At 56.5% G+C, this 25,435-nt stretch overlaps 2 protein-coding genes across 3 annotated transcripts; one reads left to right on the plus strand and one right to left on the minus strand.

The window, feature by feature from the left end:
• Positions 1 to 392: 392 nt before the first annotated feature.
• Positions 393 to 11,658, plus strand: CDC42EP1 (CDC42 effector protein 1). Of its 2 annotated transcripts, none has more exons than XM_084616942.1 (3): positions 393 to 614; positions 5,590 to 6,680; positions 8,524 to 11,658. In XM_084616942.1, the coding sequence occupies exons 2-3, from the start codon at positions 6,248 to 6,250 to the stop codon at positions 9,348 to 9,350; spliced, it is 1,260 nt and encodes a 419-aa protein (XP_084473068.1). In that variant the 5' UTR covers positions 393 to 614; positions 5,590 to 6,247; the 3' UTR covers positions 9,351 to 11,658. The 2 variants fall into 2 exon arrangements, with proteins under 2 accessions (XP_084473068.1, XP_084473069.1); XM_084616943.1 differs by having other exon boundaries at positions 5,754 to 6,680.
• A 1,920-nt stretch (positions 11,659 to 13,578) lies between these two features.
• Positions 13,579 to 16,246, minus strand: LGALS2 (galectin 2). Its single transcript, XM_084613928.1, has 4 exons — positions 16,149 to 16,246; positions 15,696 to 15,778; positions 15,003 to 15,162; positions 13,579 to 13,783 (listed from the first exon to the last, which is right to left on the minus strand). The coding sequence occupies exons 1-4, from the start codon at positions 16,152 to 16,154 to the stop codon at positions 13,637 to 13,639; spliced, it is 396 nt and encodes a 131-aa protein (XP_084470054.1). The 5' UTR covers positions 16,155 to 16,246; the 3' UTR covers positions 13,579 to 13,636.
• Between the last annotated feature and the right edge of the window lie 9,189 nt (positions 16,247 to 25,435).

Below are 25,435 nucleotides of genomic sequence, written 5' to 3' on the forward strand. Positions count from 1 at the left end.
TCGAGGACTGGGACGCCCTCAGACATGTTCTTAGTGAGGTGTGCATCTTGTCGCAATTCTTAGCCTTGCTGGCCACACCCAGTCACCTGTGGGCAGTGCTGTCCCACGGCACATACAGGCTGGGGCAAGGAACCTCCCACCCAACCATGGCTTCCTGATAGACAGACTCAACTGGAGACTGGCGTTCTCTGAGGCTGCCCTCTTGATGAGGGTGAGGTGCTGCCGACCCAGGCAGAAGGGGTAGTGGGAGGGCAGAACAGGAGCTACTGCAATCTTTTCTCCTGGACAATTGGACTAACTCCCTCTTTTTCTCTGGCCTCCTTTCCCAGACAGCTGGGGATTGGTCAGTAAATGCGGAGACCCCACCCACTGCTCCCACATCCCCTCCCCATTCCCTTCTCCCTCCCTCCACTGGCACCAGGGCTCCTGCACAGCGGCCAAGGAACAGCGCAGAGAAGGGGGAGACTGCTGAGGAGCCAGCCCTCAAGTAGTGGGAAAAGGGGGTCCCCTCCCCTGGGAGCGACGACGCGGGCAGCACTTCACCGAGAGCCATGGGGAACATTTGAAACCTCTGGGAACTTTTTCTTTTTAAAAAACTTTTTTTTTTCAAAAAGGTAAAAGCTAAAGTTAAGACTTGACGGGCATGGGGGGAACATTCAGTGGAGCAGAGGGCAAGTGAAGGAAAGCGCATCTGGGGGTGCTGGAGAACAGGGGGCTTGAAGGAGGGGGTAGGGAATGGGGGAAAGGGAAATATGGCAGGAGAAGGGAAGAGGGGAACGTGGAAGGAGGCGGGAGGAGAGGCAGGGGGATATGGCAAAAGAGATTGGATGGGGGGGTAGAGGGAGGGGTGCAGAAGAAGAGGGGGAAGAAAGGGCACTGAGGCAGCAGGAGAGCTGGGAGGGTTGTAGGGTTCTCTCTGCCTTCCTATGACCACCCATTCTTGCAGGGTGTGAGAGAGACTTTTTTTCTCCTAACAGGAAAGGGAGAATTTTGGGGCAGGGGGGGCCAAAAAGTGCTGCGTTTGGAATTCCAGCCTCAGCCTCAAAGTGGGTCTGTTCGGAAAACCCCCTAGGTGCTCTATACGTATAGCAGCAGGCAGCCCGGGAGCTGAGTCGCTTTATTCCAGCACACGGCAGCCTGCATTTCTCCTGCACTCAGAGGAGCTGGAGATGGTCCTGTCTAGCATGTCCCCTATAGCATCCCCTATAGCGTGGTCCGGTCTGGCTCTACGTGACCCAAGCAATGGGGCTGCTAACATTTCCTCTGGGAGACTCTTCCACAGCTTGGTAGACCCTCACGGCTAGGAATGTTCTCCCAGTCTCCAGCCCAAATTTCCCTTTGCTCCTCCCCATCCCATTGTTCCTCAGATCACCCTAGACATCTTCTCTCCCTCTTGGGCCTTTACGCCCTTGGGGCGGGCATGTGGTGGGGGAGTCTGCGTTTGGCAGTCCTGCCCATCTGGATCACTTTTCCCCTCTCTGCTTTCTGCCCATCCCAGCGAGAATAACAGTTCCTTCCTGGGGAGATAAACCAGTGGAAACCAGCTGAAATTAGGGAGTGGGGAGGCTTGAGAGGGGGAAAGATGTTGGCAGTCTGATGGTGGCTTGCCTTTTGGGGCCTCTTGAGGGAAGGGAAGATGGGGGGAGGATTAAGGAGAAGCGGGGCTGTTGGCGAGGGAAAGGGCCCAGCCGTTGCAGTGATGGGCTGTAACACAGAGACAGTAGGAGGAATAGAACGTATGCCCTGGCTGACCCTTTGCTCAGAGAATCACGAGTTTCACTTGGATGAAAGAATAAATGGAGTGGAGCTGAAAACGAGAGAGACCGGGTGGGCGGGCAGGGTTCTGAGAGCTTCTGTTGACTTTGGGCGGCCACACACCAGCGGGGGCTGACAGGCAAGAAGGAAAGGGGTGACGGGGACAGGCAGGAGACAGAAGGCCTGCCCTGCAGCCTGGGTTTGGCATTGCAGGGGAGGGCAGTGCCAGCTAGAGGCAGTGGGAGCTGCTGAAATCCAGACTGTGGTTGTGGGCTAGTCATTTTTGTGGTAGTGAGGGAAAGAACGAAGGGGAGAAAAGGACCCGCCTCCCCCTCCAAGGATCCCGCCAAGCAGGGAATGGGCCCACAACCCCCAGCCCAGATGGGCCTTTTGCTGAACACCACCTCTCTCCTGCCCCCTTTCCCTCTTCTTTCTGATCTGAGTCCCGCTGTAGCCTTGAGCATCTGGGCACCGTGTGCCCCAAGGAGAGGGAGACTCCTGGGTGGGGAATGCAGGGGCACAGCTCATCCCCTCTCCCTGTTCTCTGAGCCTGGCCCAAGGCCAGGGGAGCTGGAGTGCTGGGAACCGTCTCAGCTGCCCCACTGCCTGCTCTGCACGGGGGGCTCGGCTCTTCCTGGCCCTGGATAGCTCAGCGAGGCTGCAGGGGGCAGGCAGGGCCCCGGCAAATTCCCCTGCTCTCCCCACCCCCATCCTTTTCTTGCCTGGCCCAGCAGGTGCAAGCTGTGGATGGGGTGAGGGGGGTCTTCATGGGGGGAGGGGCGGAGCCAACCCCCCCAGCTGGAGGCAGTGGGAAATTCACACAGCCCAGCCCTGTAAGAGCCCAGCCCAGAGGGGAAGCCTGGATCCCCATTGTAGCCAAGCCTGGCTGATCCTCAAACCCACCCACACCACATGCCTGGCAGGTCTCAGCTGAGAAGGGAGAGCTCCCCCAGTTTTTCCATTAGCAAGGAGGCAGGGCCCTGGGAGCCATGGGGATAGAGGACCCTGGGAAACAGGCTCCCTGCCCCCCCACCCATCCCCAGGGAAACAGCCAATGGTTGCAGTGGATTTCAAGGGGAGTTTTGTTTTCCATTTGCCTACCTCTACCCCCTGGCAGATAAGAGGGGCCCTGGGTGAGCAAACAAGGCTGGGGTAGGGAAGGACACGTGGCGCCAGCGTTGACGGAGACTCATGGCCAGTGTTCCCGGAGCATGGCCCTCTCTGGCACCTGCTCCCCGTCAAGGTGACTTGCGGGTGGCAGCACAGAGGCACGTGGCGGGGAGGGGAGCACAAAGCGGGAGGCTGAAATGGGCTGGGAGCGCGGCTGGGGACAGGACAAAGGGTGGCTCTGTTGGGGACGGGGGCCAAAGAGCACTGGAAATGCCACTGGTGGGGGGTATCAGCTGGGTTTATCATTGATCTCCTGGAGTCTCGGCTGGCATTCCTCCTCCTCCTCCACCCTACTTCCTCCGCACCATCACCACCCCCCGCCCCCGTCCCATACACACACAGCCACAGAGGGTATCTGTGCTTTCCAGCTGCAAGGCAGAACCTCAGGGGCTGGGCTGTAGGTAATCTCACCCCCAACGCTCCAAGAGTCCTCCAGACCCCAGCCCAGCCAGCAGCCTGTCTGGCTCGCTCTCAAGGCAGCGTGATCTCCCTGCCGCTAATCCTGCTGAAAGGACCCAGCCCTGCCCCTCAGTGTAGGAACCAAGGTGTCTTCAACCTCTGGCCCCGGGGCTAAGCTTACCTGGGCAGGGGGAACATGCCAAAGTGCCAGTGGCCTTTGACCCATTGAATATGCGCTTGCTGTGTTGGCAGAGGACTGCTCAGTGGAGGCCTGGAGTGGAGCCCACTGCCCACGTAAGGAGTGGAGCAGCCTCCAGGAGATTCTGAGATGGCAATACCCCGCAATGCAAAGCGGATCTGAACAGCTACCCCGACCCATTCAGGTCTGGAAAGCAAGACTGGGAGTCTGCTAGGAGAGAAACATGGCTTAACCTGGGACCGGGAGTCCAGAGACAACCTGACCTACTGATACAGTCTCCCTACTTATTTCCAGCATGCCTATCGCTGTAATATTTAGGGACAGATCTGTGCACAGACTGAGAGCTGGCTTCCAATCCCAGCTTGGCCACTGGCTGGCTTGCTGACCTTGGACAAGTCACATTGCCTCTCTGTGACTCAGTTTCCCTGCCTCCAGAATGGGGGCCCCAGGAGCTGATGTTTAATACAGTAGCATTGGTGAAGAGCTTTGTGATCCTTGGAGAGAAGTTGCTGTAGAAATGCAAACAAATTCCCTAGTAATCATAATAAATGTATTTCTTTTCCCTGCTAGCTACCCTCCTGGTTGGGCTCAGGCACAGGTCTGGGTGGTTAGAAGTTCAGCAGTGGGGTTGGACATAGGTCAGGCGCAGGTACGAGGGTGGGCAGGCATAGGGTCGGGGGTGGCTACAGGGGCAAATGCAGGGTCGGGGTGGGATCGGGCGCAGGTTCGAAGGCGGGTGCAGATGTGGGGTCAGGGGTGGGACTGGGCACAGGTTCGGGGTTGGGGGTGGGACCGGGTGCAGGTTCGGGGTCGGGGGCAGGTGTGGGGTCGGGGTTGGATCAGTCGCAGGTTCGAAGGCGGGGGCAGATGTGGGGTCAGGATTGGATCGGTCACAAGTTCGAAGACAGGCGCAGATGCGGGGTCGGGGTTGGATCGGTCGCAGGTTCGAAGGCAGGTGCAGATGCGGGGTCGGAGTGGGATCGGTCACAGGTTCGAAGGCAGGTGCAGGTGTGGGGTCGGGGGTGGGACCGGGCGCAGGTTTGGGGTCAGGGGTGGGACCGGGCGCAGGTGCAGGGTTGGGGGTGGGACCTGGCGCAGGTTCGAAGGCGGGGGCAGGTGCAGGGTCAGGGTTGGATCGGTCACAGGTTCAAAGGCGGGTGCAGATGCAGGATCAGGGGTGGGACCTGGCGCAGGTTCGAAGGTGGGGGCAGGTGCGGGGTCGGGGTTGGATCGGTCACAGGTTCAAAGGCGGGTGCAGATGCAGGGTCGGAGTTGGATCGGTCGCAGGTTCGAAGGCGGGGGCAGATGCAGGGTCGGAGTTGGATCGGTCACAGGTTCGAAGGCGGGGGCAGATGCGGGGTCGGAGTTGGATCGGTCGCAGGTTCGAAGGCGGGGGCAGATGCGGGGTCGGAGTTGGATCGGTCGCAGGTTCGAAGGCGGGGGCAGATGCAGGGTCGGAGTTGGATCGGTCACAGGTTCGAAGGCGGGGGCAGATGCGGGGTCGGAGTTGGATCGGTCGCAGGTTCGAAGGCGGGGGCAGATGCGGGGTCGGAGTTGGATCGGTCGCAGGTTCGAAGGCAGGGGCAGATGCGGGGTCGGGGTGGGATCGGTCGCAGGTTCGAAGGCGGGTGCAGATGCGGGGTCGGGGTGGGATCGGTCGCAGGTTCGAAGGCGGGTGCAGATGCGGGGTCGGGGTGGGATCAGTCGCAGGTTCGAAGGCGGGTGCAGATGCGGGGTTGGGGGTGGGACTGGGCGCAGGTTCGAAGGCGGGGGCAGATGCAGGGTCGGGGTGGGGTTGGTCGCAGGTTCGAAGGCGGGGGCAGATGCGGGGTCGGGGGCAGGTTGGGGGTTGAACACAGGTTCAGAGGGAAGTGCAATCACAGTGGTGGGGTCGGGCACAAGTCCAGAGTGTCCATTCGTATTTCACCTGGCCCAGCCCTCCCCTGGCGTTGGCATTACCCATTCAGGGCAGGAACCCTGCGGAGCATCCTGGTAACTCGCTCCTGCAGCCAAAACAGTCAGAAAATCTCAGCCTGAGCCTTCACCTTTGCTGTTGTCATTTTTAGGCCATCTTACATCAGGATCAAGGAGTTTGCCCTGAGATCCCCCCTTCGGCTGTGACCTGTTGTCCTGTCTGCGAGCCGCTCCCACGCGAGCAGGCGGAGGGGGCGGAAGCAGGGAGACGGAGGACGGCAGATTAACATTAATCCCCAGCTTTGCTTACTTCCAGCCGCACGAGAGCTCCAACGGCAGCAGCCAGGGTGACGACTGACTTCTTGGAGATACCTTTGCCCCAGCCCTGCTGTCCGACCTGCCCAGGGCCAAGTGGGACTCCCTGCACCCACCCTGGGGCTCTTCCTGGAGATATGAGGATCCAGAGGCCTGCACACAATAGCAAAAGCTGCCAGCGGTGAGCCGGTTCGGAAAAGCCTCCCCTGGGCAGTTTAATGAGTGCTGTGGAGAGCAATTATCCAGAAGGAACGCTGAACCAGAGAAAAGACAGGCCCACACTCCCCCTCAGCAGCTCGGAGGCATCTCCAAAGATCGGGAGCAGCTGCCCGGCCCAAGACACGACACAGCCAAAAGGAGGGGGTAGCATGAGTGATGGGGAGTCCGGGGGCGTGACAAGCCACTGTGACCCCTCTGGAATTTGCACCCCTCCCCACTGAAGGTCGGTTTCCTGTGTTTTAGGGGAGAGGGTGTGGAGTAACAACGGGGTGTGACATGAGTCTTGGGAAGCTACCGGTGCTCGGCTGGGTATCGGGCTCCCACGGCAAACGCCGGTTGAAATCGGAGCTGACGCCGGACATGATCAGCCCACCTCTGGGGGACTTCCGGCACACCATGCACGTGGGGCGCGGCGGGGACGTCTTCGGGGACACCTCCTTCCTCAGCAACCATGGCGGCACCGAGACGGCCAAAGCCAACAACTTCTTCGCCCGGACCCTGCGGCACGTGCGGAGGACGCCACTGAGGAACCGGGGCAGCGGGGGCAAAGCCGAAGCCTCACCCGCCCCCCCAGACATCTCGCCCATCATCAAGAACGCCGTGTCGCTGCCGCAGCTCAACGAGGGGACCTACGGGGGCAGCAGCCCGGCTGGAAAGTTCGCCTTCAAGAGCACTCCAAACAACGTGTCTGATACACACTATGCTTACGGTGAGTGGTCCTGTGGGGGGGCATGGGCTTCGGAGGCTTCAGTGCTATTCCCGGCTGTGTCACTGAATCCAGAGCAAGTCCCTGCCCTGCCCCCCCGTGCCTCAGTTTCCCCATCTGTACAATCTCCATCTCTGGATGGACCGGACTATTTAAGAGCTATGATCAATGGAGTTCCTGGTCCCAATGAATCCCAGAATGATGCTTTCTGAGATACACCCCTAGCCCCCCAGTTGTTCCTCCCCCGCACCCACTTCCCCTTCGACTTCACCTGTTAAAGGCCCTGGAGAGCTCAAGCCATTATGGGTGGGATATAGTTTCTCACCTCTGATCCACCAGCTCCAGTCCAGTGCTGGGATGGTAGTAACCAAGATCGTTCCCATCCGATGGCCAATTGGTGGCCTGTGGGAAATGAGTCGGTGGGTGGGGGCAGGTCTTGAGCCACCTCCTATAAGAGAAACGTGTTCACAGACAGCAAGGGAGACTCACTGTCCCCCTGGCAGCCTCAGGGTGAGAATGGTCACCGAGCCTGCGTGCCCCTCTGGGACTGGTCTGTCCGGTGTGGAGGGGAAGCCCCGTGGGAGAGGCTGAGCTGCTGGCGTTCACACAGAAGGGCCATCTCCAGCAGCACAGTGAAGAAAGGGGGGGGGGTGCTTTAGGTGAACTTCACTGCTCCCAAGAGTAGGCAGCAGGCGATGCCCCCCCAGCCAGCTCTGCCCACACAGCCCGGTGGGAGGCAGTGGCCTCATGGTTAGAGCCCTGGACTGGGAGTCGGGAGACCTGGGCTCTATTTCCCAACTCTGTCGCTGGCCTGCTGGGTGGCCTTGGGCAAGTCACTTCCCTGTCCCATGCCTCCGTTTCCCCGCCTGTAAAATGGGGATGATGTAAAACGCTTTAACATCTGCTGAGGAAATGCATGGCGTAAGAGCTCAGCGTTGTTACTATTTCCAGGCCTGCAGCTCCCCCTGCTTATCCAGTGCCTCCCCTCCATGCCCCTGTGGCTCTGCTGATGCCCCTCCCGGTTGTCCTGTTCCAGCCCTGGTTCTCTGCCCAGGCCCCTCAGTCCTGGCTATGTCTGAGGGAGGCTCTGGCGGGTGCCGGGGGCTGGGTTCTTTAGCACAAAGGCCACGTTCTCCAAGCTCAGCATTTCCCGGGGCAGTAATGCTCAGGTCAGTGTGACCGGTGCGGGCGTGGCTGGGCCTGGGCCAGGGAGGAACAGAGCCTGAGCCGAGGGGGCAGCGAAGGTGGCATGGTGCAATGCTGCCACCTGCTGGTCACAGGTTATAGAGCTGATCACCCATCACCCTCTCAACTCTTGGCAGAGACCAGTTCTAGCACTGTGCTGTTCTCTTCCGATTTGACTGGGCCATGGGTGTCCAGCACTGAACAGTCCTTTAACAGTGGGACCGATTCCCATCTTCCCCAGTACAGGCTAGTCACGTTACAATGGAATGTAACTGGTGCTAGTTTTCACTAGTACAGGCCAGACTTTCCCAATACAGAGCAGTCACTCACTGGTGAAACTGGTTCTAGGCTGTCTAGCAAAGTGGTCCATATGAGAGTGAATGATCCCAGTGTACCCCAGCTGACATGACTTGTCTATCCCCGTTCACATACAGTCACCGGTCCCAGTCTCCCATAGTACAGCCCAGTCCGTCCCCACCCCGTGTGACAGTCGCTGCCTCTCCCTGGCTCTTGTCTATCCCCGTTCACATACAGTCACCGGTCCCAGTCTCCCATAGTACAGCCCAGTCCATCCCCACCCCGTGTGACTGTCGCTGCCTCCCCCTGGCTCTTGCGCGGTGCCAGAGGTTTCCCTCTCACCAAAGGCTCCTTGTCCTTTCAGGGCTGGAGTCCGGGTTCTGCACCATCCCACGTGTGCCGCGCTCGGAGAAGGCCCGGGAGAGCTCCTTCCCCACAGAAGCGGAGCTCCAGCGCTCGGACTCCCTACTGTCCTTTCGCCTGGACCTTGGGCCCTCCCTGATGAGCGAGCTCCTCCAGGTCATCAGCTTCACAGAAGCCATGGACAGCAGTGTCAAGTGGGAGGAGAGGGAGGAAGACAGAGCCGTGGTTGGCAGCCAGGCTGCATCGCCCCTTGCCCTGCATGGCGAATGGGTTGAGGCCGGTGTCCCTCGGAGATCAGGGACACCCCATGCCAGGTGTATAGAGGGCGACATGGCAGAAAGCCTCTGGGGCCGCTCCAGGCAGGGGGCCAGCTCCCCATCAGGACACTTGGTGCATGCCAATGGAGATGCTTATGCCCTAGAGCATGCTGAGGAGGGGCCTGCCTATGCTGGGAGCGGGCACCAGAGCCCTGCATGGGGCTCAGCACCCGCTGAGGAGCCGGGGGCGCTCCCAAAAGACAGCCTGTGGCAGGGGCACTGGAATGACTGCAGCATGGAGGCGGGAGAGTTTCACCGGGCTGCCCAGGTCCTGGCTCGCCACTACAGCACGAGAGGTGCACATTGCAGCCTGGAGGAGGAGGAGGGTCCCCGGGAGAGCCCAGCTGTCGGCTCATGGCGGGCGGCCGAGTCTGGGTGGGGTCACAGCGAGGAGGAAGAGGAGGCCGCACTCTCAGCTGTGCAGGAAGGGGAGGCCATAGCTAGGGAGGGCCGCAGCGACTCCTTTGAGTATGCCGACGAGGAGGAAGAGGATGATGAAGTGAAGGTCTGAACAGCCACCGTCTCCTGTGGCCTTGGGACTCCCCAGCCCTCCCCAAGAGATGTCAGTTGTCTGGGGGCCAGTGCCCCTTGGGAGCTGTGAACCCTCCTGCCGCAGAAGGTTGGTGGGGATGGAAGCAGGGGAAGCAGCTCTTTGATCCGCCCAGCACCCTGGGCAGGCCCTGCCTTTCCCAAAAAGGCAGGTCGTGCTAATGGGGAAATCGCAATGATCACATGTTCCTTCCCCCCACTGCTTGCTGTCATTCGAAATGAGGTGCCCGTCCCCCTGGGAGGCTGGGCTGGTAAGGGAATGCTCCTGTCAGGTCACCGAGCCCCCAGCAAGCAAGGAAGAGGAGCTGATCAGAGAGAGCACTCCAGCCGCACGGCTCGCTCCCCCGTGTCCCCCTGAGCTAGAGGCCTGGGGCAGGTTTGCTTTCTAAGTCAACCACCCCGGGCTGGAGCAAGACAGCATTCTCCCTCTCCCTGGGGCCTGAGCGCTCTTGGCCGTTCTCCCAGCGCAAGGCTGGGCCTGGGTACTGAACCTGGTTCTGCCATGCAGCACCACACAGCACTGTCCGCAAGTCTCACGCAGCTCGTACCAGCCCTCACCAGTTCTGTTGCCTTCAGCCAGCTGCCATGCCAGCTGGGCTAGCTAATTCCTTGTTCCCTCCTGCCAAGGCCTGCCCTAGCCATCCAGTTCAGGGGCCTCCCCTGCCCCCAGAGGCCATTCGAGGGGCACAGCAATCCGGTTCCTCTCCCCTCTCCTCCCCTCCCCAGGGAGCAGACAGCAGAGTGGGGAGCCCTCCTTCCTAGAGCTGATGCAGGGCTGTGCTCCAGGAGAATGGCAGGTGTGGCTCCTATCGTCCAGCACTGAGGTGAGCTGGAGGCTCTGAGGCTGGCTCCAGAGAGCCAGCTTTGGGGAGGAGCGCCCACTGTCCCACCCCCCAAGTTCCTGCCACACTGTCCTCAGGGAGGTGTTCAGAGCAGCAATACAGGTGGCTCGGCAGGGGTGCAGCCAGCAATGACTCGGTATCCGAATGCAGCACAGCTGGGGAAATCATGCCATGACCCTTAACCTGGGCACCAAGGAGCCCTGCCAGAGTCAGGTGCCAAAAGTCGTGATTTTTCAAAGATGTAACTGGTGGGTTCTTTCCATTTGCCCTCCGGTGCTGAACTGTGCAGGGGGCCGGTTTTCAAGGTTTCTCCCACAACCGGGAGAGCTAGACACTTCCTGTTGTTGTGTAATGAGAGCTGGGAGGCTCAGGCAGTAAGTGGCTTTGGGAGGTGGGCCTTCAGGGGAAACACCAAATTGCGCAAGAGTTGCAACAAAGTCGTTAGCGTTGGCAATGCTGTGACTCCAGTAATCAGGCAGAATAAGGGAGATGCCGGGGTCCAGCTGCCCTTGTCCCCTGTAGACCCCAGAGGGGACACTCCCAAACTCCCAATACTCCCTTTCACCCCCTCTTAGAACAAGAACATTTTCTCTGTGCTATAGCGTTCAGCCCAGGGAGCTGAAATAGGGGCTGCCCTTGGTCTGGGCAGCTGTTCCAGGAATGGGCTCCCGCTGACACTATTTAGAGGGTCTAAACTCACCCCCCTCCAACACACTTCTCTCTTCCGGTATCCTTTTGCCGGCGGGGGGTGGGGGCTGCTCACTGTGCTCCTTCTGTCTCTGGGCAACACAGCCTCTTTGGAAGTAGCCACTCCCCATGCTGTCCTGCATGTGGCCACGCTCACACAGAGGGGTCTTTGTGCCACGGCAGGAATGACTGGGGGATGAGGTCATTCTGCCAGCCCGCACAGCGTGCCCATTGTTCACCCAGGGCCCGCGAGCCTGTGGCCCACACGCCCGCTGCCCAGTCGCCCCGGGGTCTGTATCTGTCAGGGAACACATGAGAGCATAACAACCAAGCTTGGATGCCCCAGGGGGAGGGGGAGAAAGAATCCTAGCAGCCCATGCTGCTTCCCACACAGGCCCTGGAGCTGCCAGCTGACTGATCTCATCCAGCACCCTCAGCCATATTGCAGGCAGCTGCTCCGCTGTGGGGGGAGGCTGCCCCTAGGAGCGGGCTGAAGCTGAAGTGAACGGGAACTACAGATGCCCAGCAGGGCTCTTGAGTGTAGAGTTCAGAGCCTGCAACCATTGTTACCCCTCACTGCCCCCACCCAGGGTCTTCCTCAGGCTCGGCCCCTTGCCCTGCTCATTCCAGCTTGTCACAGAAGCTTCATACCAAAGATCCACCCACAAGGAACGTCCCAGCTGTCTCCCTCTGCAGCCTGTGCACTTATGATTGATCTTATTAAAACTGTTTTTGATACTAGCCTCTCCTCTGGTGGTTCTTCCCTGTTCCCCAGCCAGCCCCAGGATTTCAGCCTGCAGAACAGCAGCACATCGGTCTACTCTCTCTGCACTTTCAGACTCCAGGGAGGAATCAACTCCCAGCACCAAGTGCCTGAACCCCCTCCCTGCATTGGTATGCTCTGCACTTCTAGTTCTGGGACTCCAGGGAAAATAGGATTTGCTACCCCATCTCAGATCACTGGACCAGCCATTTTGGTCCCTACACTCCTGCCATCACCCATACGTGTTGCATCAGAGGAAAGCAAAACCCCAGTAACGCTGGCCAGGGTGAGGAGATTCCATCTTGACCCCCGCAGAGACCAGTTTACACCTCACATCTAGAGCCCTGATTACCCTGCTCATAGCCAGCCTGGCTACAAATGTTATCAATCAGCCCTAGCGCTTGAGCCTACAGCAGTGAGTTCCACAGGCTGACAACATATTTTATGAAAGTTATTTGTTCTGCATTTTGCTGAATGATTCTCTCAGACACTGGAGCATGGTGGAAGTAGAAGGGAAGGAGCAGTGTATGCTCCTTCATTAGAATCTCTCTAAATATCAGCCTCTTCAGTGCTTGGCCTTAGCCGACTAAATAACCTTAACATTTGCCATCTGTATATCCTGAGCATAGCATTAGCTGTATGCATTGCCAGACTGGATCCGACCCGAGGGCAATCTAGCCCAGTATCCTGTCCCTGACCGTGGCCAGCAGCAGATGCTGGAGAGGAAGGGGTAAGAACCCTGCACTAGTCAGCTATGGATGAGCCCTTCCTGACCCCTCATTGTTAGAAGTTGGCTCTTCTCTGAAGCCACTTTAAACCTGGTGAGGCATGTCCCTTTGTGGGGCTGGGGGGGTCACATCTAATGTCTTTGTTTTCCCTGTGCTGGGAACCCCTTGTCCTGTACTGTCAGAGGGTAAGTCTGCCCCCTGCTGGTACCAAAGACTGTTCCTATATTTCAGGTGTATGGGGGGGAGGGGAGGAGGAAGTTACCCATAATGCTCAGAGCCAGTTTTTCTCCAGAGCCAGTCCCCCTGTGGCATATGGACCTCTAGAGTGAGTCACTGTAACTTTAACCAGAGCAGTTTCACCAGACATTTAGGTAGTGCCAGCCCATGTGAAGGACTCAAGTGGACACAGGTTTCATTCCTTGGCAATTCCAAAGCCTTCCCCTCTCTCCTGCCCACACTGAGATAAGACATGGGAAAGGCTGGGCAATGGATAACTTGGCTGGAATTTTCCAGCAGATAAGAGACTGCAGTGATAAGAAGGGAGGTGATAGAGGAATAGTCTCCTTATCTCTTGCTGGATACAAGGCTTATTAACACCTGTGCAGTTTCATCCTGGATGCTGTGCCTGGTACCAGGGGGAAGGCCAAGCTACCTCTGACACCAGCTGGTGGGGAAATTCCATGGTTAGGGACAGCATCCCCTGTTAGTACCAAGGAGAGACAATCTCCCCCTGCACTGGCAGGGTTCCCCAGCCTTGAGACCGAGCGTTCTGCAGGTGCAGGACATTACCATCCTCCTACTGAGCTAAGCCTTGGGCTTGGTCTCCCACAGGGCCATCACTTCACCCCAGCCTGGTGAAAGCGCACCCTAACCTTGCCAAAGAATCATTTCCCTCCTTTGCACACTCAGGCTTGGGAGCTCCTCTCCACTCTTTCAGTGCACCCCAGGGCAGCGCCCCCTTCTGGTGCCCTGGAGACATTTTCATCCCAGCCACCGTCTCCCACTCCACTAATCACACCCACTGGTGCCTAGAGAAGATGTCCTACCAGAATAGTGGACAGCCGCCTCTTCCCAGCAGATGGGGAGCCTGGTTTGGGGCGTTCCCATGAGAACCTTTCCTGCACTGGGTGCTGAAAGGTCAAGGCCAAGGACATCACAGGAGCCAGCACAGTTGGGACAAAACGACCCCTCCTGTGGGGTTTTTATTAGAGGAGGGAAGCAGGTCCCATCAATCTTGTTTGAAAGAGATGACTTTGAACCCGCCCTTCACACTCAGATAGCTGATCTTGTCGTAGTTGTGCCTGTTGGGGAACTCCACCTCGTGCCCGTCTGGCAGCTTCACCCTGAACTTGTCTCCCAGGAAGCTGATGATAAACTGTGAGAGCAGGGAGCAAGAACAGGAATGGGAAGGGGAGTTAGCATCAAATGCAAACAACTGGCTGGCAACAGCAAGCACCTGTCCCTACTGCCTGGGTGGAGAGGCCCCGATTCTGCTGGCCTTAGGCAAGGTGCTGGGAACTGAGCTCAGTAAATGCCTTGCAGGGTTGCGTGCCAGAGGCCCAGACCCTCAGAGGTATTTAAGCACCTAACTCCCATTGAAATCAGAGCGACCAGCTTGTCTCTCAGGAAGTTGAGCTCTTGCCTACACCGGGAGACTGGGGACAACGTCTCCCCCACAGCTGCTAACTCTGGTTCAGCTGCACGGGCGGTGGCAATACAGGGAGCCCTAGTGTAGTCAAGGCTCCTGCACCCGCCACTGTTTTAAAGCACTGCGTTGCTTAGGCCTGCTCTGGACCGGGCGGGACAGCACATGAAATACCAGCGGCTGCGGGAGCTTTGCCCCACTGGCTCGCCCACTATTACCCCACCAGTGGATCTGACTTGGGGTTACCAACAGTGGGAAAATGCCACTTCTAGCCCCCAGCGCAGACAGTGTGAGGGGACAGGACAGACCTGGGTCTCTTTAAAGAACAAAACTAATAACTGATCACTGGAAATGAATCATCTCCTTCCCACGGGTACTCCCCTGCTCCACCCAGCCCAGCCCAGCCCAGGGAGCACTGAGCAAGGAGAAGGAACCGTTTCCAAGCCACAGAGAAACAGGGTGATCGAACTGTGCAATGCTAAGAGGCAAACAAAGAGCTGGCCAAGGCAAAGGGAGGTTATAAATAGGGGCCCAAGAGTCTCATTCCACAAAGCACTGGAGGGAAGAAAATAAGGGGTGGGAGCAGGGAGAGAATGATTGATACTAATCTGAGAGGGAAGAGGGATCTGCTCCCCACAGCCCTCTCCCTCCCCCAGCGAAGGCATGAGCACCTGCTGGGCAGAGGCACAGGGGTCTTGAAGGCAGGTCACAGGCAGCCTCTAGGAGGCCTCCAGCAAGGGCAGGGTTAAATGGCGAGAGAACAGGGTCTGTGGGGATTGGGACTCCGAGCAGCCCGATGAGGAGGGTTCAGGGTCGCAGGAGCCAGAGACGCTGGTGGGGAGAAACAACACCTGCAGACGCCAGCCAGGAGGGGAAGAAGGGGGGACCGAGTAAGCACCTGGCAGCTCATCCAGCCAACCCCGCCCCGCTTTCCCAGGAGCCCCCTCACCTTGACCTCCGAGCCCCTGGAGAAGGGCAGGTGGCTGTCGCGGTACTCCGACTGCCAGCAGTTGGCACATTTGGAGTTGCAGACGATGGTGGATTCATTGAAGCGAGGGTTGAAGTGCAGCCCCAGCTCATTAGTGCTCTTGCCAAGGTTAATCGCAAAGCTGCAGGGTGGGAGCAGAGCAGGCATTGGAGAATCCCCCCACGGAGCCAGACTTGCTGCTACAGGAGCCCCACCCATGCCCGAAGGAGGGCAGTTGAATCAGTTACACCCACCTCTCCTTTTACCAACTTCATGGCAGGCAGAGGGCTCCGCCCTGCCAGTTTTAGGGAGAGCTGGGACTTCTGGCCCAAGTGCCACTTTCCCTGAAGGAAGGTCAGGCCTGTGGCTCAGACACCAGCCTGGGACTCAGGAGAGCTGGGCTCAGCTCCCAGCTCTGCTGCAGACACCTTGGCTGACCACAGGCAAGTCACTTTAACCTCTGTGCCTCAGTTTCCCCATCCACAGACAGGGCCAGGACATTTGTTGAGCACTCAATTACTAGGGTGATGGGGGCTGTATAAGACAGAGAGACGGACTGAAGGACTAATCTCTGCATCAGACAGCAAAATCCTGGTACAGCCAGGGAAACTGGCATGCTGCCCCCATCTCTGTAGCCCATGCCCCCCTCATCTGAGACAGCTCTCTCACACTCACTTCTCAGCATCACTGGAGACCTTGCCCTTTATCTTCAGGGTGCTCCCTGCTTTCAAGTCCAGGTTGAAGATTTCAAATTTCTCCTGCAGCAGAGAGACCTGACGTCATAAGACTCCCTGGGTGACCCATGCCCGCCCCCTGACCCAAATGAAAGGGAATGAAGCTCAGCAATTCCACCTAAGCAGGGACAAAGGCCAGGAGCAGGTCCCCTGCCCTCCAGTTGCCACCTCATGGCCCCGAGCCAGGACCATCCTGGTAGCCTGCACTCCTTGCTTGGCAAGAGGAAGAGGTGGGATTGGGCATGGAAACCAGAGAACTGGCAAGGGGAGGGGAAATGAACGACTGAGCGGGTGTGATGACAGCAAACACAAAGGCAGAATGTGAGAGCCCACCGATACAGGAGAATAGCTGAGAGCAAGAAAAGGAAAGATGGAGAGACACCGCAATCCTTACAGACATCCTCCTTGCTGGTGCTGGACAGACGCGGCTGGGAGCTACAGAGGATCTGGCTCAGGTACACCTCCCCACAGGAGATCTTATAGGCCTAGTGTCGCCAAGAGTTACACATTAACAGCTCTCTCCCACCCCTCCAAGCCATAGAGGAAGGCTGTAAACCAGGAGACTTTGACCCCAAGAATTATCAGCTCCACAACTTCCTCTGACCAAGAATGGACGGGTCTTGATCAATACCCTGCCCCAGCCCCGGCCCAGTTCCCTGATAAGGGATCAGTGCTCTAATGACTCAGGAAAGTTACTCCAGTTGCCTGACCCCAAGGGGGTTTAATCACTAAGGGACATTGACATTACACTCACCACTAGAGGAGCCTCCTCCTGGCCACTCCAGGGATTAGCACTTCCCAGGTGCTGTGGCCTCTTCTGGCAGTCTTTCAGCTCATCTCATTCTCTCACCCTTCAGCCCTTCTTGCTCCAGGAGCTGCAGCTTCCTGTTTGTGACTTGGTCCTGCGGCCAGGCCACTATGGTCCTCCCCTTCTGGGATATCAAAGGCTTTTGGGGCAAACTGTTCCAGGCAGCCTGCTTTGCACTACCTCATCAGATCCGTTTCCCCAGTGGCTGTGAGGGGAACCCAGGCCTCCCTCTACTCCTGGCTCCAGCTCAGGGGCTCTCTGACCTATCCCAGACTTTGCTGCCTTTCCCCCAAGCCTCTCCTACCTTGCTGGCTCTCCCCACCTCCCTGGGTTTGCCAGCCCAAACTCCCACCTCCCAGGGAGTAACTGTGGACTAGCCTCTATAGTCCCAACCATGCCGCCCTTCTGCCAGGCAGTGACTGCAGCCTACTTCCCTGTAGCCCCTTTCTGCTCCCCACTCCCGGGCTTTATACAGGCCCCTCCTGTTCCTGCCCAGCTGAGTCTCATCTAATTAATCCCTGCTCCCTGGCACCTCCTGCAGGTGAAGTCTGGGGAGTTCACTGGCCCAACTGCCATCCAAGTCTTGTGAGGGGGTGGAGACCCCCATGGGCGGCGTGTAGAAGAGGCCAGGGGAGGTTAAGCCTACCCCAAAACAGCTGGCCATGCGGGGGGGAAATGCCGCGGCAGCGTGGGTCACCCCTCCGAAGGCACACTGGCCTGCCACCGCCTTCGGAGCACCGGAAGCGAAGCTCCACAGAAGTGGGGAGGCGGCACCAGCACCCGAACCATGACCCCGCCTGCACTCCACCCTGCCCCCACGCCGCCTCTTCCCCCAAGGCCCCGCCCTCACGCCACCTCTTCCCCCGAGGCTCCCCCCACCCGCCGCTCGCTTCTCTCTGCCCCCTCCCCTCTGTCACTCATCTGGGGCAGGAAAAAGTGATGGGGCTGTGGCCCCCTGCTCCCCGTTCTGGGAAGGGGGTAGAGAGGAGCAAGTGGTGGGCAGGGGGACCTCAAGGGAGGGAACGGAGAGGAGCGAGTGGCGGGGGGGCCCTCAGGGGAAGAGGCGGGAAGAGGTGGAGTGATGATGGAGCTTTGGGAGGGAGAGGCCAAGCAGAGGTGGGACCTTGTGGGCAGGGCCACAGTCCAGGTGCCGGTGGCCCCCCACACTCCTAGAGAGCTCCCAGTCCCTCACACCAAAAATCATAATATTCAAAGGACCAGTCACTTACCCCAGGACAACTGCACTTAAGATTTGACTCCAAAGATGACACTTGTAGAATAAACTAGCCTATAATAAACTAATTACAAATGTATTAACTAAGAAAAAGAAGTAAGGGAGTTATTGACAAGGTTAAAGCAGGTAAACACACACACACACGAGTTACAGTCTTAGGTTCCAACCGGTGGCAGAAGCATCTATAATAAGCAAGCTCTATATGTCCTTAAGGGCTAACCCAGGCCAAGCGCTGGGGATCTTTTGCTTATGCTTAGTAATCCTTTCCCCTCAGAATCCGAGCAGCATAAAAAGAAAAGGAGGACTAGTGGCACCTTAGAGACGAACCAATTTATCTGAGCATAAGATTTCGTGAGCTACAGCTCACTTCATCGGATGCATAAGCAGCATAAAGATACAGTTTCTCCTTGTCAGGAATTTTTATTCGCTTCCCTCAGAGTTCAAGCTGATGGGACGAGTCCACATGCATGTCCCCGGTTCATGGCTGAAGGGGGAAACAATCAGCAAAGTATTTTGTCCTCTGATGTTCCACAATGACTTGTCTGGTGTCTATGGGCCTTCTTTTGTTGGACAGGAGATGAGACCTCTTGTGGCAAACTAGTATTTCACACTTGGTAATGCTGCTCTCCAGATTTAGAATTTCAGAGCCAACTCTTTAATATTGTCTAATACGGGATACAGCTACTGTAAGTGAGATTAACACATGCAGCAACTCACAAGCATTTCATAATGTCTAAACACGAAATACGTTTTTATAAATCTAATACCTATTTTAACAATACTAACACCTAGACTAATCCAGCTATGCATTTGTCAGTGTTCAGTGAGGCCTAGGGGCCTTGACAAGAGCTGGCACCTGGTCTGTCAACGTCACAGGACCATCACCCCATCTGCTCCTTCCCACTCCCACCCCACAAAAAAGTAATGTCCTAGCTGCTCTCCTCCCAGGAGGGAGCATTGGCCTGGCTGATCTCTTTAGCCTCCCCTCCCCCAGTAACAGCTACAATTCAGTGGGAAACTGGGACTGTCAGATTTCATGGAGGGAAATGATCTTGTCGAGGCGCAGAGGGGACGCTCCGATGTGGTCGATGGGAGAGGATGGGGGTTTCCCCAAAAAAGGGAGCAAGAGCTCGAAAGACAGAAGTTACTCCAGAAATCCCCCTCTTCCTTCTCACTTCAGATAGCGGCTGCATGCAAATTCACACTGTCCTTGCAAAGCAGATGGTAAGGGACAGTCTCTGCTCCCTCCACACAGAGGCAGATTAAGGTTTTGTGGGGCCCTGGACCAGAACAAGAGGCCTTTCAGCACCACAACTGAAACATATATATACACATAGAGAGAGCCCTTTTCGTGGTGCATTGGGGAGGGGGGAATTCATCCCTGCCATGTGCCATATAGATTCAGGGAAAACCCGCAGCGTAGCAGGCGTCTCCAATGGGCACACAGTCAGTGTAGCCAGCTCCGTAACCCTGGAGCAGGGGCATTGGTGGAGGAGCAGGAGAGGACAGGGCACTCCCGAATGCCAGCTATTTGGCAGTGGTGCAGTGGTCTACAGAGATTGTTGCAACCATTGTGTAAATTATAGCTGCCCTGACTGACAGTAAAGGGCGAAATCAGCCCCAAGTTAGGGGAGGTGCATTGCCTGCCCTCTTGGTCCCTGCGCCGGGCTCGGAATGAATCCCGCCATGTGTCAGCAGAGCTTGTAACTGCAGGGAGGCCTCCACGGTGTTTGATGGAGAGACTACAGGTGGATCTCTGGCTTGTCTCTGCAACATAGCATCTCCACACTGCTGACTTGCATCTGAAGACTGGGATGCAGGGTGTAGTCTCCCCTTTAGCTGGAGATCAGGTTGGTGAAGAATCAAGTCTCAGGCCCCAAAAGAAGTCCCAGCACATGATAATCTTGTTCTGGTTCTTTCTAGGTTTGTGAAGGTGAGTCACAGAGGAATCGCCGCTGAAGGGCATCTGCAAAGGAGGAAGATGGTCTGTGCAGTGAGCTGAGGGGGGAAGAAGGGAGGAGGAGAGCTTGTGGGGGAAAGGAGGAAGCAGCTCTGTCGGCCAGCACAAACCAGGCTGCAGCCCCCAATGGTGGGGATCCAGCAACCCGAGCTGCCCATACACCTAGCTCCACCAGTGCCTGGATCAGCCTCCTCCAGGCCACATCCTCTTGGATGCCTGGTGGAGGGCAATGGGCCTACCACTGGCTGCCCTCTCCTGGTGGTGGTGGATGCCCCCTCCCTGGACACAGAGGGGGCATGCAAACTGCACCCAGGTGCGGGTGAATGCAGCCCCACCCTGTGGGAATCATGCCTGAAGGGAGACCCCACAAATGGCAGGAAGCGTTTAACCCACTTGAGCCACGGGAAGCCTCTATCCCAGAGGTGGGCAAACTGCGGCCCGTGGGACCCTCCTGCCTGGCCCCGGAGCTCCTGGCCCAAGAAACCCGGCCCCTCCCCCGCTGTTCCCCCTCCCCCACAGCCTCAGCGCGTTGTGCTGCCGGTGTCGTGTATTAAACGGCTCCGCGTAGGAACGTGCTGCTGGTAGCAGTTACGGGGAGCAATTTACTGCACTACACCGGCGCAACGCTCTGGGGGGCAGGGAGCGGGGGGGGGTTGGATAGAGGGCAGGGGAGTTCAGGGTGGTGGTCAGGGGGGCGGGGGTGTGGATGGGGTCGGGGCAGTCAGAGGGTGGGGGGGTTGGATGGGGCGGTGGGGGGCAGTCAGGGGCAGGGATTCCGGGGGCGGTCAGGGGACAGGGAGTGTGGGGGGGGTGGATGGGGCAGGGGTCCTTGGGAGGCCGTCAGGGAACGGGGGGGGTTGGATGGGGCAGGAGTCCGGGGGGGCCATCGGGGGCGAGATGCAAGTGGGGGCGGATGGGGGTGGGGGCACAGCCTGGCACAGCCTCCCCTAACCGGCCCTCCATACAATTTCCAAAACCCGATGTGGCCCTCACACCAAACAGTGTGCCCGCCCCGCTCTACCCTAACCAAATGTGCGCTTTGCAGCTCCATGTATGGTCAAGGACAGTAGGGGGCGCTGTGCAGCACCATGCGGAGCCCTCACCCCAGAGTGACTAACTGTCACCAGCAGCCATACACGCCTCGCGAGGATGAGCCAGGCTTTCAACAGGATGTGAGGCTGCAATTCAGCACAGCTAAAATGAGACAATCAGATGAGAGGTGGGGGACCTAACTGTCATATGGAGAAGAGCATGGGAGTTAACACCTTACTAATGACCACAATTTACATTTATAGTCCTGTTCATCCCAAAGGGCTTTACAAACTGTACATAGGAATCACAACACTGAGAGGCAGACACCTCTGGGATGGAACAGGGCAGCTGATTAACAGTGTATGGCAGCAACAGTTCTGGCCAGGAAGGGGAGGAGAATACCATTTCTAAAGAGAAAAGCAGAGAATGCATTTACTAAATTGGAATTTGACAAGGGCACTGAGATTAACATCCCTATAAGGCTACCTAACCCCTTGCTTCGAGGAGATCTCTTAGGCCCTTGGGAGTGCTTTCAAAATCTCAGACCTCTTGAGGTGGACACAGCTGCCAGTGTCACATACATGTCCCGGCTGTAGCAACCACAACCTTGAACATGGCATTCAATAGTTTTAGAGAAGGAATAGAGAGTTCAGTCCTGCCCTGACGGGCTGCAAAGACAACAGCTCTTTAATCCTTGATCCCTCGCTGTTGTCAGAGCTCATTTAAAACAGGGGAGAGATTGTTACATGGATTTCAGACAAAGAGATGGACATTATTAGGTGCATTTGTTTCTTAATGGGAGAGAAAGACCAGGTGAGCATGGAGCCAAGAGGGACATCCAAGGCTTTTCAGTTTCTCACTCTAGGCCGGTATGATCCCTACATGTGTGAAAAGCGTCTGGGGGCTTTTAATGATCACAAGTGATCCGGACCTCAGTTTCCCAGCTCATCCAAATGGCAGCACCTGCAGCATCTTCCTAGCACTATGCTGGGGACTGGGTCAGTGCAGACTCAGGGGGAACAGTGCCCCCTAGTAAATCACCAGCACCATTTCCTCTGCACGGCCTGGTCTCCAAACAAACTTGCACTGAAATCACAAAACTTGTGACTGAAACCCGGTTTCATTATTTCGGTGCCAGGCTGTGTGTGGACCAGGCCTAAGTGCCTGTTCAAGATACTAAAAGAGCTGGAGAGAAGACACACTCTTGCTTGGAGTCCCAGCCATTCATATGACATTATTTTCTAGCGCTTAAAATAATTTTTACTCCCTGACAAGATGCTGCCCCTTACCCAACAACTATTTATTTCCCTGAATAGGCTCTTGGGAAGGATTTCAGCAAGCGATTTTTAAAAACCCAAATAAAAATCAAGAAGCCACATGTATTAAGCAAGGCCTGGGAGCCAGAAGGCTCAGTTCTGAGCCTGGCACACACAGTGATTCCCTGCGATGGCCTTGGGCAAGTCACTTCTCTTCTCTGCAGGAACTGATCTCCACTTAAAATGTAGGTCAACATAGCTATGGCGTTCAGGGGTGTGAAAAATCCACCCCCAGCCCACCCCGAGCACTGCAGCTAAGCTGACCGAACCCCGGGTGTAGACACTGTTAGGGCAGTGGAAGAATGCTTCCATCAACCTAGCTACCGTCACTCAGGAAGGTGAAGTTCCTACAGCAACAGAAAAACCCCTTCTGTCACTGGAGTCAATGTCTACACTATGGGATTGTAGCGCAGTAGCTATGCCGCTATAGCACCCATAGGGTATGTCTACGGTATGAAATTAGGTCGAATTTATAGAAGTCGGTTTTGTAGAAAGCGGTTTTATACAGTTGATTGTGTGTGTCCCCACACAAGTGCTCTAAAAGTGCATGTAGTCGGCGGAGTGTGTCCACAGTACCGAGGCAACCGTCGACTTCCGGAGCATTGCACTGTGGGTGGCTATCCCACAGTTCCCACAGTCTCCGCCGCCCATTTGAATTCTGGGTAGAAATCCCAGTGCCTGATGGGGCTAAAACATTGTCGCGGGTGGTTCTGGGTACATATCGTCAGGCCCCCGTTCCCTCCCTCCTTCCGTGAAAGCAAGGGCAGACAATCGTTTTGCGCCTTTTTTCTTGAGTTACCTGTGCAGACGCCATACCACGGCAAGCATGGAGCCCGCTCAGGTAACCGTCACCGTATGTCTCCTGGGTGCTGGCAGACGTGGTACTGCATTGCTACACAGCAGCAGCAACCCATTGCCTTTTGGCAGCAGACAGTGCAGCATGACTGGTAGCCGTCGTCGACGTAGTCCTGGGTGCTCTTTTAATCAGGTGCCTGGGCAAACATGGGAGTGACTCAGCCAGGTCATTTCCCATTCATCTCGTGGCGATTGAATCCTATCGGCAGTGCGCTGTCTTTTAATCTGCAGCTAGCAGAAGACGATGGCCAGTAATCATACTGCACCGTTTTCTGCCGAGCACCCAGCAGATGACGATGGCTAGCAGTCTGACTGCACAGTCTGTTGCCAGCAAGATGTATAAAGATAGATGAAGTGGCTCAAAATAAGAAATAGACCAGATTTGTTTTGTATTCATTTTCTCCTCCCTCCCTCTGTGAAATCAACGGCCTGCTAAACCCAGTTTTGAGTTCTATCCTTGAAGTTTTGAGTTCTATCCTTGAGGGGGCCATTCAGTTTCTCGCAAAGCCACCCCCTTTGTTGATTTTAATTCCCTGTCCATCAGGGCCACGGCAGACAATTGTTCTGTGCCTTTTTTCTGTGCAGATGCCATACCACAGCAAGCATGGAGCCCGCTCAGATCACTTTGGCAATTAGGAGCACATTAAACACCACACGCATTATCCAGCAGTATATGCAGCACCAGAACCAGGCAAAGCGAAACCGGGCGAGTAGGCGACGTCAGTGATGAGGACATGGACACAGACTTCTCTCAAAGCACGGGCCCTGACAATGCATGCATCATGGTGCTAATGGGGCAGGTTCATGCGGTGGAACACCGATTCTGGGCTCGGGAAACAAGCACAGACTGGTGGGACCGCATAGTGTTGCAGGTCTGGGACAATTCCCAGTGGCTGCAAAACTTTTGCATGTGTAAGCAGAGTCAGGATGAGCTCCACCCTGACATCTGGTGATGAGGTGTGGCAAGTTGTGGAAAAGAACTTCAGGGGCCGATCTCATTTGCATAGGCACACCCACCCCGCCTAGAATGAGGCCATAGCTGCCCAAATGGTCACTTTGGCTGCTGTGGGATCCCCAGTGTCTCTGTTATTGGGGCAGGAAGAATAAATTATTACCCTGATTATGGGAATCAAGGACAGTGGAACTGTACTTGGCCTTTTGTTATGATGGAGGGAGTCGCCATCAACTAAGTAGCACTCGCTAGGCAAGGGACATGGGTTCCAAAACTCTGTGAATTGAGAGAGGTTGGGGACAGGTATTAATACTTGGTGGCAGGCCCCCCCCCCGTTAATTGCACTTCCTCCTCTCTCCACTGTAGAATATCAGAGCTAATTTTGATTCTATTAGGAGTCTAGTTACAGGCTGCTGGGCTGAATTCACTTTGGGCTAATGGTGCACCAGCACTGAGGCTCCTCTACTACAAGCTGAAATCACAAAAGAGCTAAATTTACTGAAAGCTGAATTCACTGAGTGTTGTATTAAGTAGTGGGAGAGCCTGAAGCTATATGGTGGAGCAGTTTGCGGGACGGTGAGCAGAGCGGCTGGCAGAGCAGAGCAGTTTGTGGGACGGCGAGCAGAGCGGCTAGCAGAGCAGTTTGTCGGATGCCTAGAGCAGCTCATGGGGTAGCTGGCAGAGCGGAGCCCCATGGAGAGGTGGGGCCATTAGCTTTGGACCACGTAAGGTGCCCCTTAACCCCCTTTCCCCCCCATCTCCACCCAGGTTGGGAGGTAAAACTCTGCAGATAAACTTTTGAACTCTGGGGCTGCCCTGACCAAGGACAAAGACTTTTGGGTCGTTGGACTTTTGGGACTCTGGGTGATTTTGGGTTGCAGGATTCAAGAACCAAAGGCAAAGGACATGCCCCAGTTTGCTTGGGGTGGGTTTTGCTCATGGGTTGTGTTATGAATCCTGTTGGTGGTGTTTCCCCAACATAATGCCACATTGTTTCTCTCTGTTATTAAAGGGCTTTTTGCTACACTCAGACTATGTGCTTGCGAGAGGGGAAGTATTGCCTCTTGGAGGCGCCCAGCGGGGGTGGTATGTATTTGTCCCAGGTCACTGGGTGGGGGCTCAAGCCAGTTTTGCATTGTGTTATTGGAACGGAACCCCTAGATACTGAACCCGGCCCTTGTTGCTGCTAACTCTGACAGGCAGAAGGGTTACACATGCATAAGGGCACTTTCATGGAACTTTGTGACTTCCTTTCCCCTGCCTTGAGGCGCAAGAATACCAAGATGAGAGCAGCCCTCACAGTTGAGAAGCGAGTGACAATAGTGCTGTGGAAGCTTGCAATGCCAGACAGCTACCTGTCTGTTGGGAATCAATTTGGAGTGGGCAAATCTACTGTGGGGGCTGCTGTGATGCAAGTAGCCAATGCAATCAAAGATCTGCTGATATCAAGGGTAGTGACCCTGGGAAATGTGCAGGTCATAGTGGATGCCTTTGCTGCAATGGGATTCCCTAACTGCGGTGGGG

This window comes from Lepidochelys olivacea (assembly GCF_965140295.1).
Source record: "Lepidochelys olivacea isolate rLepOli2 genome assembly, chromosome: 1".
Lineage (NCBI taxonomy): Eukaryota > Metazoa > Chordata > Testudines > Cheloniidae > Lepidochelys > Lepidochelys olivacea.

Excerpts from the sequence above, each read along its gene's own strand:
- CDC42EP1 (XM_084616942.1), top strand. The coding sequence starts at position 6,248 with ATGAGTCTTGGGAAGCTACCGGTGCTCGGCTGGGTATCGGGCTCCCAC. Across the intron at positions 6,681-8,523 it reads TGATACACACTATGCTTACG|GGCTGGAGTCCGGGTTCTGC; the intron begins GTGAGTGGTCCT and ends TTGTCCTTTCAG.
- LGALS2 (XM_084613928.1), bottom strand. Across the intron at positions 15,163-15,695 it reads GTCTCCAGTGATGCTGAGAA|CTTTGCGATTAACCTTGGCA; the intron begins GTGAGTGTGAGA and ends CCCACCCTGCAG. Across the intron at positions 13,784-15,002 it reads CCAGGGGCTCGGAGGTCAAG|TTTATCATCAGCTTCCTGGG; the intron begins GTGAGGGGGCTC and ends CTGCTCTCACAG.